Below are 18,413 nucleotides of genomic sequence, written 5' to 3' on the forward strand. Positions count from 1 at the left end.
TTTGCAGGACCACTTCCAAATAAGATACCTGATGGGGGGGAGGGTGCCTGGGTGGCTCAGTGGGCTAAGCCTCTGTCTTCGGCTCAGGTCATGATCTCAGGGTCCTGGGATCAAGCCTCGCATGGGGCTCTTTGCTCAGCGGGGAGCCTGCTTCCCTCTCTCTCTGCCTGCCTCTCTGCCTACTTGTGATCTCTGTCTATCAAATAAATAAATAAAATCTTTAAAAAAATTTTAAAAAGATACCTGATGGGTAGTGCAGGTATCTTACAACAGAGTCTTCCCGATTCCTCCTTCCGGCCCCTTGTAACATTTCTGTTACAGATGTCACATCCATCAACTATCATCGTCTGTCACTACTGTTATTTTTAACACACGACATCGATTTGTTCATATATTGATGCTGCCTGTCTTCCCCAACTAGAATGTGAGCACCGTGGGGGCAGGAATTGGGGCTGTCACGGGGGCCTAAATAAGTGCCTAGGACAGAGTGGTCCTCAGTAAATATTGGTTCAGGAAGCCAGTGAAGTCCTTCTTCTTACTTGGGCAACTTGGTATGCTCTCAGATCCACAAATAACAGATGTAAAGTGAAACCCCAGGGGTGTGTACAAACTGGAGTGCTCCATTGGCTAATCCCTTGCGTGGGTGGGGCATTTAATGGGAAAGAGTTATAAACCCTCTCTTGATCTCCGCGAGGCACCCTGAGAGGAGAGCCGGGAAGAGAGAAGGTTAGTGGTGGATTTCTTACACACTCTTCTCGGCTGTGGCTAGATAGTTATATTCTGTGGCCGGTTTTGCAGCTTACAGTCAGCAATTGTTCTAACTTCATGGCTAATTTAATGCCTATTATTTTAAACTTGCTTATATCAAAAGGAACATTTTTATGCAGAGTAGATGGGTACATGAAAATGAGATGGCAAATGTATATTTAGATAAGGCCTTTTAAAGACTTTCATTGCCTGTGTATGACATTAAAATGCCACTAGACCCCCATACCACACGTGAAATGGAATTTTTAAAATATGTAAGAGTCAAGTGGTGTTTCAGTTGATTGATGGAAATAACCCACTTAACAGAATTGAAGCTTTTGAGCCATTACATTTTTTTTCTTCCTCAGGCAAATCTCATATTTTTTAAAAAGAATTTATTTATTTGAGAAAGAGAGAAAAAGAGCAGGGCAAAAGGGCAGAGGAAGAGGGAGAAGCAGGTTGTCCACTGAGCAGGGAGCCTGATGCAGGGCTTGATCTCAGGACCCTGGGATCATGACCTGAGCTAAAGGCAGACACTTAACCGACTGAGCCACCCAGGCGCCCCCAAATCTGATATTTCTGTATAAGTTGAAGAGAACATAGGCAGTGCCTCACAGGCCAAATCTCCTTCTCTAGGTGTCTGCATAAGCTTGGAGGATATAATCCAAATAACGTGACGTGGGGGCCTTCCTCTGAGGTCCTGCATCCCTGGGGGTCTGTGCTAAGTTGAAAAGCAGAGGGGCCTCTCGTCAAGCCCTGAAACAATTTTCCTAGGACTTGTCCTAATCATTAAACAGTGGTGTGGCAGGTGGTGGTCCACTGCGCTTATTCTCCCAGCAGCCTCAATCACCTGGGCAGGTGAATGTCTCTTTCGTAGCCCAGGTCTCTTTTTTATTTCAGTTTATAAGGCTGGGTGTAGAAGTCGACCTCTTGTCAGTTTTGGAAATGTGACTCAATCCTTTAGACCCTAGCGGAAAGGAAATATAGTTTCTGAAATTCAAATATTGGGCTTTTTGGAGAAATTACTTAGCATGCCAGCAACACTGGCCTAGAGCTACCACCCTAATCGTCCTGTGACAGAAGTGACTCAAACCTCACCCCACCCAGAAATCTCCTTCAGCTATTTGTGTATTAAAAATGCCAGGTGGGGCACCTGGGTGGCTCAGTGGGTTAAGCAACTGCCTTCGACTCAGGTCATGATCCCAGCGTCCTGGGATCAAGCCCCATTCAGAGTCCTTACTCAGCAGGGAGCCTGCTTCTCCCTCTCGCTCTGCCTGCTACTCCTCCAGCTTGTGCTCAATCTCTCTCTTTCTTTCTTTCTCTCTGTCAAGTACTAAATAAAATTTAAAAAAAAAAAAAAAATTCCAGGTAAGTGCTTGAGCTGGTTTTCGGAAGAGCTAGTTCCATGTAGGAAGCTTATCTTTTGATAACATGTCTGATTTTGCTAATAGGTCATGTTAGGAAAATAGAAATACTTCCAGGCCATTATAAATGGACTGTAACGTGAAGGCTCTATTTAGCCATACTTTGAAACTCTACTGAAAGTCTCTGTGATGCTGTTAATATTGCTATTTTCCGAACTTGAACATATTCTTTGTCTGAAACATTATGTACTTAGGGCTAAAGTGATGCTACATATCTCCAGTCTAGCAAGTTTAAGTTCTGTGGGGAATATAGGGCTATCTGGGAGAGGTGTGTTTTGGTTTTTTGTTTTGTTTTGTTGTGTTTTTTTTTTTTGTTTTTAGTTGTTGTTGTTGTTGTTGTTTGGCTAAGTAACACATTTTGATCTGCTGGTTGTAATGAATATAGCCCATTCTGATCCACTGGAGAAGCCAAAGTAAATGTTATAGCTATTTCTATTAATAATAGATTTAGAATTGACATCTTATATTCTGGCCCAGAGCATCTGCTAAAACTGGAAGCCTCTTAAATGAACCCCTTAAAATGTTCGTCATCCAGAAAATTCAATAAAATCCTACCTTTTGCCTGACTGTTCAAATAGTTGATAAAAACATGTGCCGTTTCACCCAGGCTTTCCAGAATGGCAGTAGAGTTTCGCCCCCAAAAGACTGGCTGCTTTCCCAATGTGTTTGTTCTGCAGTTAGGCGCATAGGGCAAAGAATGAAGACAAGGGAAGAGACATAAGATCAGGAAGACTGTTAAAACTGGAAGAAATGAAGGAGGTTACCAGATTCTGAACCCACTTCCATGTTTATAGTTCAGGCACCTGACATTTCTTCCACACCCACTCCAGGATTGGAAAGAAGCTACACACCTGTTATTTGGTGCAACTTGGGGTTTGAAGAAGGCCTCACTCACATCTCCTCAAAAGAGGTCAACAAAAATGATATAACATGGGAAATTAACTCATAATCACCCCAGTTTCTTCTGCCCTTCTTCTTCTTAGCTACACACAACTCCAACACTTCACCATTTGCTCACCCTCTTTTTCAGGCATCCTTCTTTGCAATTTATACCTGCACAACTGTCCCTAAGAAGAATGACCCACAGCCACACACCAAGCCCCTGATGCAATTTTGTTGGGTTTTCACTCCATACCTGGCTTCTCAAACTTCATTTTATTTTATTATTATTATTTTTAAAGATTTTATTTATTTGTTTGACAGAGAGATCACAAGCAGGCAGAGAGGCAGGCATAGCGAGAGAGGGGAAAGCAGGCTCCCAGCTCGATCCCAGGACCCTGGGATCATGACCTGAGCCGAAGGCAGAGGCTTTAACCCACTGAGCCAGCCAGGTGCCCCTCAAACTTCATTTTAATATACAAGTCAGTTGTCCAGGGCTCTTGAGAAAAATGTAGGCTCTGATTCAGTCACTCTGCCCCAGGGACTTAGAGTCTGCAATTCTAACTTCACTGTCAGCCTCCTGGTGAAGCCAATGCTGCTGGTCCGAAATCACAGTCCTAGAGAATGACTTCCTTTCCTTTCAGAAGCAAATTTCACTGCTTGTCTCTCACATGAATGTTGCTGCCATCTGGAGACATTGATGTGTGTGTGCATATGTTTGCATGCCTGTGTGTGTGTGTGTGTGTGTGTGTGTGTGTGTGTGTGTATCATTATTTGAGTCCTTATGGTGCTTAGCGGTTTGCACACATGACCTTATTTCCACCTCGTAACGACCCACATGAATTAGGAACAATTAGTCTTACTGCACAAATGAGGAAACTGAGGCTCAGAGAGTTTAAGAAACTTGCCCAAGGGAGAAATGGAGCTCAACTTTCAGCTTAGGTCTTTGCTTTTATTGGTACCCAGGGCAAACTCAGATATGAGTTCTTCCACATTTTCTTTTCTTTCTTCTTTTTTTTAAAAAAATGTTATTTATTTATGTATTTTGGGGGGCAGAGGGAGAGAATCCTCAGGTAGACTCCACGCTGAGCATGGAGCCCAAACGGAGGACCTGATCTCGGGACCCTGAGATTATGACCTGAGCCAAAACCAAGATCGGATTGCTTCACTGACTGAGCCACCCAGGCATCCCCACATTTTCTGAAAGATTTTGGGCATGTTTTTTTTAAAAACCAAGGCCCACACTCTGACCATCCAAAGTGTGCGATGACATCATTGCTGCCTTAGACACGGGCCTCCAGAGCTCTGGGTTGGGGGTGGGGCGGGCATCTCAGGGCTCATCTCAGGTGAAGTTGCATTTGGGGGATGTTTGCAAGCCCCAAGAGATGGCTTTCAATTTCCAGTGCAATAAGCCCTTGGCAGGAAGCCTAGCTGGTGAACTAGGTTTACTTCAGGACATACCTGTTGGTCAATATTAGCTGCACAAAAACCAGACTTGTTTATGGTGAGCTCAACACCTCGGGTTCTGGATCTTTCAGCGGCTATGTTCGCAGAGTGTCTGCATTTGGGGTGAAATCCAGAAAACACTCTCCTTTGTTCCCTTTATTTCTCACGAAAGAAATGAATATTTCCATTGTGGTATGTGTTTTGTCCGTTACTTTATTTAGTCCTCAGCCCTCACAATAGCCCACTGACGTCAGTAGTGCAACCACCATATCCATTCTAAGGATTAGGAGAATGAGGCTCACAGAGGTGGGAAAAGGTTGTACAACATTAGTGAGGACTCACGACTCTATAAAGCCCAGAGCCCCCCTGCTTTTGAAAGATGGGGATAGTAACACACACTTACCAGTTCCATTTAAGGACTGGACATAGTTGTGTTTCGTGCGTTTCGTGCTGTGAATAAATGGGACCAGATCCACATTCGGGCCCTCAGCTTTCTTAGTGTTCATTCTCTCAGTGAACCCAGGGTGGCTGTTAATCCACGTTCTTGGTTATAGACCCAAAAGAGCACAGCTTTCCCTTCTCACACGGTGAAAACGTCCCTCCCAAAGGAACACACCACCTTCCACTCCTGGTACTCAGCCTCCTGTCTACCTGACGTTGCCAGCAACCCGCTATTTCATTCCAGCACCTCGAAGGGCTCATATCTCTTGAGTGTTGCTCCTGCCATGCCAGCAAGAAGCTTGCCCTCTCTTGATCATTTTCGGACTACATTTTGCTGCATCTCATCTGAGAGATTTCACTGGGTCTCTGGAACAAAAACGATGTCTGGATCCTCCACGTTAGGACACTCAGTAGTCATATTAGGTTAACTGTCTCTTGTGGGCAATCTGGGGCTAGGATTTTAATCTCCATAGGTTTCAAATGACTAAGAGTCAGAAGAAAGACCATTTGGCCTGCATTTTAAGTGACCGTTCATTGCCTAGAAACAACATTCTGGAGGCTACCAGATAAGACCTTTTCTGAATTCATGGTCTAAACCAAAGGATGATGTTCAGCTCTGGCTAACTGGGGGAGCAGGATAGAATTACTATAAAAAAGGTGTTTGCAGGTGTTCATATGTCCCAAATTCTTCCACCATAAGATTTATTTCAAACAGAATTTGGACTATTGGAAGGCTTCAGGAACACAGAACGACAGGAATTAACCTGAGACCAGCCCTGGCCAGATTCACAGCCTCATCCCCACCCTCTCAGGTGGAGAGGGGTCAGGCTGGTTGGAGCTCTGTGTGCTAAGCAGAGAGTGGAGAGAAGGAGCTCCTCTAGACGGGTGGTGATATTTAACTTCACCACTATCACTTTATTTTTGTCTGAAGGCAGCAGGATAGACGAGACCTGGAAGGGGTTCTCAGAGGGAGGGTTTGAATCATTTGCCAATCACCCAGAGTTTGCTGCTGTGGGATGTTTGTCGTTGTTTGTGTGTTTGTCTTGCTTACATTTGCTCCTTAACCATCCTACTTAGGACCCTGGAGGTGACCAGAGAATTCAAGAGTTTTTTCACCAGGGAGAGTTTAACGTGAAGCCACCATTTCTCTTCTCCCTCTCATCATATTTTCCCCACATTGGTTTTGTTGTAAGGTTCATTCTAACGTGTGTTAGCGGTGTGTTACTACACTCAAACATATTTCTCTAATTGGGGAATTTGGGTGCCTTTTTTTTTTTTTAAGATTTTTTTTATTTATTTATTTATTTGACAGAGGGAGAGAGGTCACAAGTAGGCAGAGAGGGATACAGAAGGAGAGGAAGGGAAGCAGGCTCCCTGCCTAGCAGAGAGCTGGATGTGGGGCTCGATCCCAGGACCCTGGGATCATGACCTGAGCCGAAGGCAGAGGCTTTAAACCACTGAGCCACCCAGGTGCCCCTTTGGGTGCCTTTTTAATCATTGTGTCTCCCAAGACAATAAAGTAATGGGTCTTTCTGTAACTTTCAACACTCAGTAGCTAAAGAGGCAACTTAAAAGGAAGGACTCCTGACAGCAACCCAACAGAAGCAGTGCCCAGAGCATGACAAGACCACCGCAAGAAAGGAATTAGCATGGCTCTGGTAGCACATACACTACAACTGGAAAAACACAGAGATGACCACTGCTCCAGGCAAAGATGACGCACATGTTTGTGACGTGTTCCATATTTAAAAACAAAAAACAAAGGAGGAAAGGAATTCAACTTTTCTAAGAGTTAAACTGTAAATGCAGCATATAAGAAAATAGGGTGGTTGTGGGCAGCATTGCTTCAAGATACTTTTAAGATTTTGTGAACCCGAGTGCCTTTGCTGTCATGATTGTGGATTTTTTACAGTCAAAGTTTTCATTATCAACCGAGCTACCAAGCTGATTTAAAAAAAAAAAATTTTTAAGATTTTATTTATTTATTTGACAGAGACACAGTGAGAGAGGGAACACAAGCAGGGGGAGTGGGAAAGGGAGAAGTAGGCTTCCTGCTGATTAGGGAGCGAGATGCGGGACTCGATCAAAGGACCCCGGGGATCATGACCTGAGCCGAAGGCAGATGCTTAACAACTGAGCCATCCAAGTGCCCCTACCAAGCTGATTTCTAATTTTTTGGTGAATTTTGTTAGCACAGGCAGCATCCTCAAGCAGAATCCCAGCTAGGACAGGATACTTGGCAGTTTGGCACTTAGTAGGCAAAGGACCACAGTGAGTGCTGCGTTAGAGAGCTAAGGTCAGTCTCTCCAAGACCCATGCGTCATCCCAAGGGTGCACCCTCCCAGCCACACCACCCCATATACCACCTATGCCAGAAGCTTGGCTTTCTTGCCATTTCCTTGAAGCATGCATTGTTGCCTATGCTGCCAGAGTGGCAAATGTGAGAAAGGGAGACCCAGTAGTCCTCTAAGTTGGTATAGAGCTTTTGGTATTCTCAAAGCATGTTCAGTAATCCTGTGAGACAGGCAGGGGTCACTAACATCATAACCACTGGTGGCCCTTGCCACAGCTACGCGGAAGGTGCAGATCAGGCGTGCTCCCATTAGCCCTATCCTCTTCTTTAAAAGGTTGTGGGTCACCTAGTGCCATCCTTCCCAGTTGCAGACGAGGACATGCAGGCAGACAGAGGTACTGAACTGGGCCTAAGTCTGCCTGGCTCCCTGGTGCCTGGGTCGACTAGAATCCTGGTCTTGACAAGGCCTGCCTTTGTCTTTGTCTCCCCCAACACTCAGAAAAGTCTTGCAACGGAGACAAAAGCATGCCCAACTCCCACAGAACATTTCAGTCCTAACCAGCCCAGCTCCCTGACACTGTTAGATAAGATTTTCTTTTTGCAAGGTCATTCACAAAACCATCATAATAACTCCTGGATCCTATCTCAAAACACCAGAGACTCTCAAATCTATGGAATACCTCGATACCGTGGTATGTATCGTTTGTGCTTTCTTTTTTCTTAAATTGTGAGATAGAGCATACATACAGGAGAGTGTATTTTATGTACAGTTTAAAGACTAGTTATAAAGACTGGTTGTTAATTTTGATTAAGAAACAGAATATTAATAGCACTCCAGACTCCTCCCCTATGCCCCTCCCAAATCATACCCCTCGTTCTCCACACCAGAGGTAACAACCATCCTGCTTCCATTATCATTTTTCTCTTGCTTTTCTTATTTTTCTTGTTTTGCCCTTCAGAAAACCCCAAGCCCAGAGTCATGGCAACCAAACCCAAGCTCTTCTACTTCCGTGGCAGGGGCAGGATGGAGTCTATCCGCTGGCTGTTGGCTGCAGCTGGAGTGGAGGTTGGTTCCTGACTGGGAAAAGGAAGGGTAATTTGGGTGGACTGGAGTGGTCCTCTTCCCCCTTCAAAATTTAGGATGGTGCCATCAAGATAGATCCACTCTTTCCCTTTCCACCTACCTTTCTTTGTAAGAGGTGAGAGAGGGATCACAGTCTTCTGTTTAAGCAAGGATGGGGGGGTAGAAGCCTAGGGAGATGTTCTGGAAGCTTGATAGAGGCCCAAGAGGTCATGATGATTCATAAGACAGAGGAGAGAGAGGAGTCTTTACAGGAACCGACTGATTTCCTGTGGTTCTTCTGGCTCTGGCCTGACACCTCAGTCTTACTCCACCCCTGGCTGCCTACTGGAACCTTAGGCCCAAATGCAGTCTGGTTTCTTCTTGAGCCCTTCTCGGAAAGGTCTGCTCCACTGGGATCTTTCTTTAATTCCAAATTCCTTAACCATTGACTTTTCCATAGATTTTCACAAATTCTTTGGAATTGTTTGGTTTCAGACAGGTGTGAACTTCTTTCTCCCCATTTGAATGCTGTTCTTTAAGACAAGGACCCATACATGACCTTCTTTGTTTTGTTCACCTTATCCTACCCCCATCTCAAAGTTTAGGGGACCAAAAAAATCACTCTTTCCCACAGGAGTTTTAGGGATTCCATCAATAAATAATGACAACCCACCTGAGTAATAATCTTCAGACCCCTTTTCATTGAATGTATGAGGATCAAAGAGAAATTTAATTTGACCTGAGAGGGAGAATGACATACAAGAGAGAAAAGAAAAGAAAGCGAGGAATGGAAAAAAGGAAATCATTGAGGGAAGTTGATGAAAAAGACAATAATTTGGAGAGAAAAAAGAGCTAAGGTGAAGAAAGGGGAAAATATGAATGGGACTGAGGAGATCCTATAAGTAGGCAAAGTCCCAAAAGGGGTGCCAGTCCCATGCCCATATAAAGTAATCTACACACACACTGGTAGAATTTCCAGCTGTATGGAAATTGACAACTTTGTGGTTCCTTTTAAAATTTTCATTCTGAAAGTCATTGGGTACTTTATACTATGAACATATCTCTCTCCCCTCCCACCACCCCAGGACATTAAAGTTATAACCAAGTTTCTATCCTTTATCTAGTTTGAAGAAGAATTTATTGAAACAACAGAACAATATGAGAAGTTGCTGAAAGGTGAGCCTAGACTTAGTCAATGTTTTCTTACTGGAAAAAGTAAACATTTGCTTCTGGAAATATTCTTTCAATACAGAACACAGAAAACTCTGGAGTGACAACTATAGAAAAAGGACTGCTCGCACTGAACGAGTGCTCACTGTGTCCCTGTCACAGGGCTAAACTTATCATCTGCATTGTGTCGTTAGCTGTCATAAAAGCTTATGAAGTAGACTCTGACCTGGACCTCATTTAGAGATGGTAGTATGGGTTTGACTCAGCTAATTTGTTCAATACTCCCCACCCCACTAAAGAATGCTTTAAGAATTCTTAAATAATGATCCAGTGGATTGGAAGGGAGAGAGCAAAAGGGAAGGGGAATTTGAGCTAAGAGATTCTCTAGTTCTCATGGCTCACATCCGTTCTTTCTTAGTGGTTTCAACAGATTATCAGACACCATCTTATCACGTCATAATAGTAGAACTAAGATTATCGAAAAGACCAAAATTTCGTTAAATTAGGAAGAAGTCCTCCTTCATCCTTACAATTCCCTAGAAAAGTTTCTCACACCAAGAGAAAATACTAATACTTTCATAGTACTTCTTTTTTTTTTTAAGACTTTTTTTATTTATTAGATAGATAGAGATCACAAGTAGGCAGAGAGGCAGGCAGAGAGAGAGTGAGGGGGAAGCAGGCTCCCCACTGAGCAGAGAGCCCAATGTGGACTTGATCTCAGGACCCTGAGATCATGACCTGAGCCAAAGGCATAGGCTTTAACCCACTGAGCCACCCAGGCATTCTGACTTTCATAGTGCTTCTTAACCATCTAACAGCCACAATGTTACTTTCCTTACCTAAGGAAACATGGATGTCCTCACCATTGCTGATAAACAGTCATGAAATTGACACATATTTTTTTTGAGAAACATTCAACTAGTAATAAGCAGACCTGCCATTTACAAACTGTATGACTTTGCAGAAGACCTTTAACTTCTCCGCATCTTATCTCCTTACCATAAAATACAGATAATCTCTGTGGTCACAGATACAGCACACCAGTAGATCTCGCTAAATGGGGAAGGCTGGCTAGCCCCTTACCCAATTCTTGCCCAGGAACTTTATTGTCTGGACTATCCCTGAAGTTCCCCATTCTCTTTGTTTCTGCCCTACTCCACCCCAAATGAGGCCAGTCCCTGGTATGTAGTAGGGATAAGTACATATGTATTGAATAAGTAAATGAAATGCATCTCCAGAAACTCTTCCATGATGATTCTGGCAAGAACTCTTCCCTAACAGCCTATGAAATCCTCCATCCCTCCCTGAGTCTGTGATGCTGCTCGGGTGCTTGAGACACTCTCCTGGGCATTATTATTAGTGAAGAGGAGACAGAGAGGGACTGTTGGCTGAAGCTCTTGTGGCCCACTTCTGTTGTGAGTTCGAGCAAGTCATGTTTGCCCCCTTGGCCTTCATAGTGCCATAGTCTATTACATGAGTGAGCTAAATGGTCTCAAAGATCCTTTCCTATACTCTTGATACAAGAGTTTTTAAAAAGCTTCTGAAGAAGATCATCAGTTCTGAGAAGCATGGGTCATATCTAATGGACTTCTGCCTCACTAACAAGCCGTAGCACAGAGCCCAGTTTAGATGCTCATTCAATGTTGGACAAATGTAGAACTGCCTTTAGGAAATGGAGATTTTACAATCTCTGCATTATTAATAGTATTAATATTTCCAAAGCACGGTCACAGGCATGGTCTTATTCTTGCTCAAAGAAACTCTACAATAGGCAGATCAGAAAATAGGCTCAGGGAAGACAGAGACTTGCCTGAAGTCATCAACTAGACAGAGACACTGGCTCTCTGGAAAGTTCCTCTACTGGTTCTCATTAAGTCAAGTGGCAACAGTATTGGAAGTTGGGGAAATTAATTCTGGCCTTTGCCAATGCACTAATGAAGTCTGGTTCCTATTCTGGATACAAAGTTCCTTATTCTCAGCAACATAGGGGTGGCAAAGGAAATTTAAAGGCCATTTATTTCTTCAAGACCCTATGAAAAGAGCACTATTTATAGTGTATCTTTAAATGCATTACTTATATAGGCGGTCGCTCACAAAGAAGAAAATTTAACTTCACTGAACACTAATTATTGACAGTATTGTTTAATTTATCTCATTTCATCCTTTCAAAAATCCTGCTAAATAGATATGATTACCATTTTAGAGCAAAGGAAACTCAAGCTCAGATAGGTCATTCGCTTAAAGTTGCATGGCTGGGGAGGGCTAAAGCTGGCATTTGGACCTGGTCTGCCTGGGTTCTTGCCGTTGCATCCGTCCTGCTGCCACATAGGCCTGGAGTAATACCTGCTGTGCTTTCCAAGGTATTCAGGCTCCCATCCTCCACTCCTGGATCAGAATATCTGGGGAGTGGGGTGAGTATTTTTAACAACCCACCACAGTGATTCTCATACACCCAGAAGCACTTACACTATAACAGTCATAGTAAATGTACAGCGTCTTAAACAATCATGATTAACCAACAGACAAAAATGCATGAAACCGTGAAGCAAATCTCAGATTTTCCATAAAGCAAATGGTAGGCATTTCCTCAACAACTGGGGTCTTTAGCTCACCACTTTGGATGAAAACCAAATCATTCAACAAAATTAAAGAGACCCTCCTGCAGGCTTACCGGAACCATGGAAGGAGAGTTTCCTAACCTCGCTTTGCTCAATCCACAGATGGACGCCTGCTTTTCGGCCAAGTGCCTATGGTTGAAATTGACGGAATGGTGCTCACGCAGACCAGAGCCATCCTCAGCTACCTTGCTGCCAAGTACGACTTGTATGGAAAAGACCTGAAGGAGACAGTCAGGTAGCATAGCATTCACAGCTGTACTTGATTTTTTTTTTAAGATTTTATTTATTTATTTGACAGAGAGAGATCACAAGTAGGCAGAGAGGCAGGCAGAGAGAGAGGAGGAAGCATACTCCCTGCTGAGCAGAGAGCCCAATGGAGGGCTCGATCCCAGGACCCTGAGATCATGACCTGAGCCACCGGCAGAGGCTTTAACCCACTGAGCCACCCAGGCGCCCTTGTACTTGATTCTTATCTAAGCTCTGTAGTCCTACACCGGCTGAGACCCAGTTATGGTGTTGCCTTTCAGCCTAGCCTGGGGGGAGAAGGCAAGGAAACAACAGGGAAATGCTCTTGCTATACCCAAATGTCTTGTGCATAACTGAATAAGTACTCCAGCATTTCCCTTTTACTACTCATGGTGGTGTGCATTCAACATTCTCATATTCTCTCCCCACTCCTAACAAAATACGTCCTTATAAAATGATCTGGTAAGCTCTTCAGCATGAAGGTGGAAATGACTGACAGGGCAAACAAACATTGAGCATTGTATCAGTGATCTATTACTACAAATAATGCTGTATAGCATATCACCTTGAAACTCAGTGACTTAAATCAGCATGCATTTATTACTGTATCTTGTGGGTGTTGGCATATCTGGGCCAGACTTGATTCCTCTTGGCTGGACTCAGTCGTGTGACCTGTGGTCAACCAGTAGTCAGCCAGGAAGCTCTGGTTTGGGGTGCTGAGTATCAACCCAGGGGCAAGTGGGCCATATGTCTCTCATCCTCCCACATGTAGCTTGTTCTTGGGGCAGCTAGGGAAGGTTCTAGGAGAGAGACTGAAAGCACACAAGGCCTCTTAAATTCAGAACTGCTCAATTCCACCTCATTCCGTTAGTCAAAGCAAGTCATGAATGAGATCATCCCAGAAAACAGTCATCCTAACTTGCAATCCCAAAAATACATGGCAAGAGAAGCAATTTCAAACAGTGTGTGAAAAGAATCCTTTTATAACACTGTAAACAAGTACTAATATACAAAAGCAATCTGTTTCTCATCGTTTTGATGCATGTGTTGTTTTTTGTTTGTTTGTTTGTTTGTTACAATTAAAGTGACCGGCTAGGTAACAATCTAACCTGTAGAAAAAATGATTTGTAATTCAGATAGGACAATAAAGTAAATTATGCTTTTTATATATATTATAAAGCAAAAGACAAAGATGACCACTGAACCAAATTTGTTGGGCAGTTAGCATATAGGAGGGATACACAGACACACAACCCTTAATGTTTGCACACTGGTTGTAGAGATAACTTGCTCAGCTTTACTCCGCCAATAGGCCAATAATCCATGGTAATGTATCTACCATTCTTGGTTATTATTGTTGTTGTTTTTAACCTTTTCTGTGTTTGTCAGTGAAAGAAAAATTTTAGAGAATGAAATCCAGGTATCTGTCCGACCTGAGTAGGAAAGCAAACTTTTTTTTCTCAGTTGCCAGGTCAGGGGAAGACCTGCTAAATTATATATTTTCCCTAAAGAAGTGAAAAGGTTCTGGTACTAATAATCTCGGACTTCTGGTAAACTTCATCCGGTTGGGTTTTTAAAACCATAATAACGTATTTATCTATTTACGGCAGACTTCAGCTTGGAGGCACGTGTTAATTTTTTCCACACATCCCTTCATGCAGTAAACATTTCCAGAGACCCTCGTATCCTCAGGTCCCTTGGAGGGCTCTGGTTCCAGAAATCATTCCTGAACACGGAATCTTAAGGGAACAGGTGCGACAAGTCATTTGCCCCTATATCCATTTCTGCCATCGCAGAGGCGAAGTAGCAAACCCCCATCCTCAAAAGGTTCCCAGTGCGAACACCAGTCACGTGCTGTTTTGTCAGGATCAACATGTACACGGATGGCACCCTGGACCTCATGCTAATGATCGCGGTGGCTGCGTTCAAACCCCCCGCGGAAAAAGAGGAGAGTCTTGCTTTAGTCGTGAAGAGAGCGAAAACTCGTTACTTCCCCGTCTTCGAGAAGGTAGGGGGCAGGGACCCGGTTTGTGTCCGGGCGAGGACCCAGCCCAGCGGGGACAGACGTCTAGGTGCTCTCGCGAGAGACTGGATTCCTGTCGGCGACGGCTGCGCGCGCAGATCATGCGGGTGTGGGGTGGGGTTGGCGAGGGGAGGGCGGGGAACAGGGGGCGGGGCTGACGTCCTCGAGCGGCCTCCAGTACCCCACCGCCCCATTCCAGAGAAGGATGGGAACTGAGAGATTTGGGGCACAGCAAGTTCCCACTGCCGCTTCTCGGCGTGTAGGGATGCAGAGCTTATTTTCTGTTGCTGAGAGGAATAGTTCAGCGGTGAAGATCTGAAAGGACAAGCTATGATGGTGCTTTACTGCACTCGGACCAAAACTTTAATAAAGGGTTGCAAAACAAAAGGACGTAATTATGTGGAACCTCTGACAAGACAGAATGGGAATAAATCAGATGCAGTGAAAGGACACAGCATTTCTGTTTCGATTTTTAAAAATAAGCCATCAGCAGCCTAGGGCATCACCACCTTAAATTCACCGTGTCTGATGTTTCTTTACCGTTAATACTGGAGGCTGATCATGCCTCAAGCAAAAGACAAGATCTTTTAAATTTACAACTTTGCCGAAGTAATTTTGGAGTGAATCCTAATTACGAATGTTCTCGAAATACAACTGTTAAGGTTCCAAACTTAAAGGACAGCATGGGACATGGTAAGAAAGACTTGTTAGCAGAGGGCTCCATCAATAAAGGCTTGCTAGACAGAAGAAGTCTGTGGGATTTCTCCTCTGTCTTGGTCTTGGGAAAGAATGATTTACTACTGATTAGTCTATAATGAAGAGTTCTGCCGGTGCTTCAAAGTCCTGGACGATCCAGTTCCTCTTTATTCAGGAGCAATGTACAGTGTTGTTGAAACACCTTCCATTTGAAAAATTAGTATCATTCTTTGAGTTGAAATGTTAAATGGGCTTTCTGATACTATTTTCTACTGTGGTATAGCAGCCTGATTCTAACTAATCATGACTTTTGTGTCTCCCTATCCTGGTGGGTATAGTTTTACTTAATCATCTGTAAGCGTATAAGAGAGAGCTCCCTTCATGCCCTTCATTACCCCAAATGTCTTGATAATCACTGACAGTTTCCCAACAAGACTGTGCCAATTTACAGCAATGTTTATGAGTGTTTAAGACTTGCTTTCATCTGATCCTTTCCAGGCAGTCTTGGAGATTATCAAGAAAAAGATTCTTTAGTAAATTTGATCTGTACAGAAGATTCCCTGCTTTTATAAGTGCGTAGCCAGCCAAAATAGTCTTTACTTTTATTTGATATTCTTTGTTATTTCTCTTTCCTTAGATTTTGAAAGACCATGGAGAGGATTTTCTCGTTGGCAACAAATTCAGTTGGGCAGACATACAACTGTTAGAAGCGATTTTAATGGTGGAAGAACTTGATGCTTCTGTACTTTCTGAATTCCCTCTGCTAAAGGTAGGGTATTAACTTGCACACGAAGCCTAGGAAATAGTGAATAGAAACGAAGGCTAAAATGAAATGCATCTCAAAAAAAAAAGAAAGAAAGAAAGAAATGCATCTCCAGTTCAATTTCAAAAGAAGACTTATTAAAAATCATTATTTTATTCATCTTGGCAATTTTCTCCTGCTTGCCGTACAGGATCATTAGGAAATAAACCCTTATGATGGGAGAGAGATAGGTTATGTTGGCTTCTAGCATAAACATTGAGTGCTTGCTTGCTTTTTTTTTTTTTTTTTTTCCGTGCCTTAAACATTTTTTCCTGATGAAGCAAGGCTGACAAGTCTTCCTTCGTTGTTTCCCTCCCCAGCACCCACCAGACAACTCTGCCTCCCTTTAGTACCTCCAATGTTGAGGACACTCCACCATGTCCCTCCATTGGTTAGAGCTTCTGCTTGGGTGTCTCTGCTTGTCTCTGCTGTGTCGCCCATCCTTAGACCTTCCTCTCTCAATCCTGCCACTGCCAGACCTGAGCCAGCCTCTGTTCCAGTTCCTTAGAAACCTTTTATCTAAAAGAGGACCATAGGTTTTTTGGTTTAAGAATAGTATTTTTTTTTTCTTACTACCAAAGAAATGGAATTTCAGGTCTTTACACTAGGCATTTATATGAAACAAAAAAAGATGGGCCCTAACTATCCAAATGCTACTACTGGATTAGACTCTTTGCTCTCTTATTTTACATTTTTTTCCCCAAAATAAGATCATACTAAATATTGTTTTGTGGCCCGCTTTTAACATTTAAAAAAAATATCATGAATATTTTGACATGTCAGCAAATATTCTTTTTTTTTTTTTTTAAGACTTTATTTATTTATTTGACAGACCGAGATCACAAGTAGGCAGAGAGGCAGGCAGAGAGAGAGAGGAGGAAGCAGGCTCCTGCAGAGCAGAGAGCCTGATGTGGGGCTTGATCCCAGGACCCTGGGATCATGACCTGAGCCAAAGGCAGAGGCTTTAACCCACTGAGCCACCCAGGCGCCCCAGCAAATATTCTTCTACAATATCATTTTATTTTATTTTCATGAGACAATAGAGTGCCATCTTTTTGAATAATCAGAACTATATAAAAAGGGCATAAATTGAGAAAACTCATTCCCACCACTACCCTCTCACCTTCCTGCCCCATAATCATTTTTATTAGTTTCCTGTGTACCTTCCCAGTGTTCCTATTTATGCAGATACATAATATGAATATCTATATTTCTCTCACCCCACCCCTAGCTTTCTCTTACACAAAGTAGCAAATATATTTTGTTCTGCCCTGGGCTTTTTTATTTTTTCTTTCTTTCTTTAAAGTAAACCATGCATTCTAGAGTTCTTTTTCTGTCAATACAGGGACCTTCCTCTTTCTTTTTATATACAGTATCATTTTAAATTACCGGCTTATATACCTTGTGGGGACTTACCATAGTTTATATGACCAGTTTTCTTTTCTTGGAAAGATAGACTATTTTCAATTTTTCACTCTGCTAACATTTTTAAAAAGATTTTGTTTATTTATTTGACACAGATTGAGAGAGAGGGAATATAAGCAGGGGGAGTGGGAGATGGAGAAGTAGACTTCCCGCTTAGCAGGGAGCCCAATGCAGGGCTTGATCCCAGGATCCTGGGATCATGACCTGAGCCGAAGGCAGACACTTAGGACTGTGCCACCCAAGCACCCCACTCTGCTAACACTCTTAGCATGATTTCTTTGCTCACCTTTATAATAAATTCCTAGAACAGGAATTGATAGGTCAAAGAATATTAATTTTTTAGAGTTTTTAATTTGTGCCATCTACTTGTGACAGTGAGTTTTTAAGAAGATAGTTTATTTTATTTATTTATTTACTTACATTTATTTGAGAGAGAGTGAGAGAGCGCATGAGAGGGGAGAAGTTCAGAGGGAGAAGCAGACTCCCCATGGAGCAGGGAGCCTGATGCGGAACTTGATCCCAGGACTCTGGGATCATGACCTGAACTGAAGGCAGTCGCTTAACCAACTGAGCCACCCAGGTGCCCTTAAGAAGATAATTTAATTCACACTAAACACACTAGCCATTGTATTACCTTTCCCGGGAACACCTGGCAACCAGGTGTTGAGGGATTAGGTCAGATTCAACAGACTGGGCTCCGAAAGCTGGCAGTCTAGACACCCTCCTCCCATGACAAAGTTCTGTTTAAGATTATGACTGCTATTAAGGCTCTGACTTTACTGGTTCTCACTTCAGGCATTTAAAACAAGAATCAGCAACATCCCTACGATTAAGAAGTTCCTGCAACCTGGGAGTCAGAGAAAGCCACCCCCAGATAGCCACTACGTGGAAGTGGTCAGAAGCGTCCTGCACTTCTAATGGCAGCTGGTCTTACCCTGGTCAACAGCGACGATCCTTCCGGTCACAGCGTCAGTACGGGCTGCCCAGTGAAGCGAATTGTAGAATCTAGGAGTAAAGTGTCTGCAAAGAACAAAACCATACAGCCATGAAAGAACAAACACCAATTAAATGCAATACAAAACCATTCTGATGTGTGACTTTTTTTTAAATTGTAAAATGTTATAAAGTTATTTTTATTAT

General features: G+C 43.1%; 1 protein-coding gene across 2 annotated transcripts; it reads left to right on the top strand.

The window, feature by feature from the left end:
- Window positions 1–674: 674 nt before the first annotated feature.
- LOC125102985 (glutathione S-transferase A4-like) lies at window positions 675–18,357 on the top strand. Of its 2 annotated transcripts, none has more exons than XM_047734690.1 (7): window positions 675–726; window positions 8,190–8,296; window positions 9,418–9,469; window positions 12,184–12,316; window positions 14,194–14,335; window positions 15,684–15,815; window positions 18,069–18,357. In XM_047734690.1, exons 2-7 carry the CDS (start codon window positions 8,210–8,212, stop codon window positions 18,189–18,191), a joined length of 669 nt encoding a protein of 222 aa, XP_047590646.1. In that variant the 5' UTR covers window positions 675–726; window positions 8,190–8,209; the 3' UTR covers window positions 18,192–18,357. The 2 variants fall into 2 exon arrangements, with proteins under 2 accessions (XP_047590646.1, XP_047590645.1); XM_047734689.1 differs by lacking the exon at window positions 675–726 and adding an exon at window positions 7,595–7,922.
- The last annotated feature ends 56 nt before the right edge of the window (window positions 18,358–18,413 follow it).

Source organism: Lutra lutra, chromosome 6 (assembly GCF_902655055.1).
Source record: "Lutra lutra chromosome 6, mLutLut1.2, whole genome shotgun sequence".
In the NCBI taxonomy this organism is placed as follows: Eukaryota; Metazoa; Chordata; class Mammalia; order Carnivora; family Mustelidae; genus Lutra; species Lutra lutra.

What these genes read in the sequence shown, in the direction of transcription:
- LOC125102985 (XM_047734689.1), top strand. Translation starts at nt 7,610, where the DNA reads ATGCAGGCAGACAGAGGTACTGAACTGGGCCTAAGTCTGCCTGGCTCC. An exon ending in TGGCTGCAGCTGGAGTGGAG is followed by an intron (nt 8,297 to 9,417) that starts GTTGGTTCCTGA and finishes TCCTTTATCTAG; the next exon opens with TTTGAAGAAGAATTTATTGA. An exon ending in ACTTCCCCGTCTTCGAGAAG is followed by an intron (nt 14,336 to 15,683) that starts GTAGGGGGCAGG and finishes CTCTTTCCTTAG; the next exon opens with ATTTTGAAAGACCATGGAGA.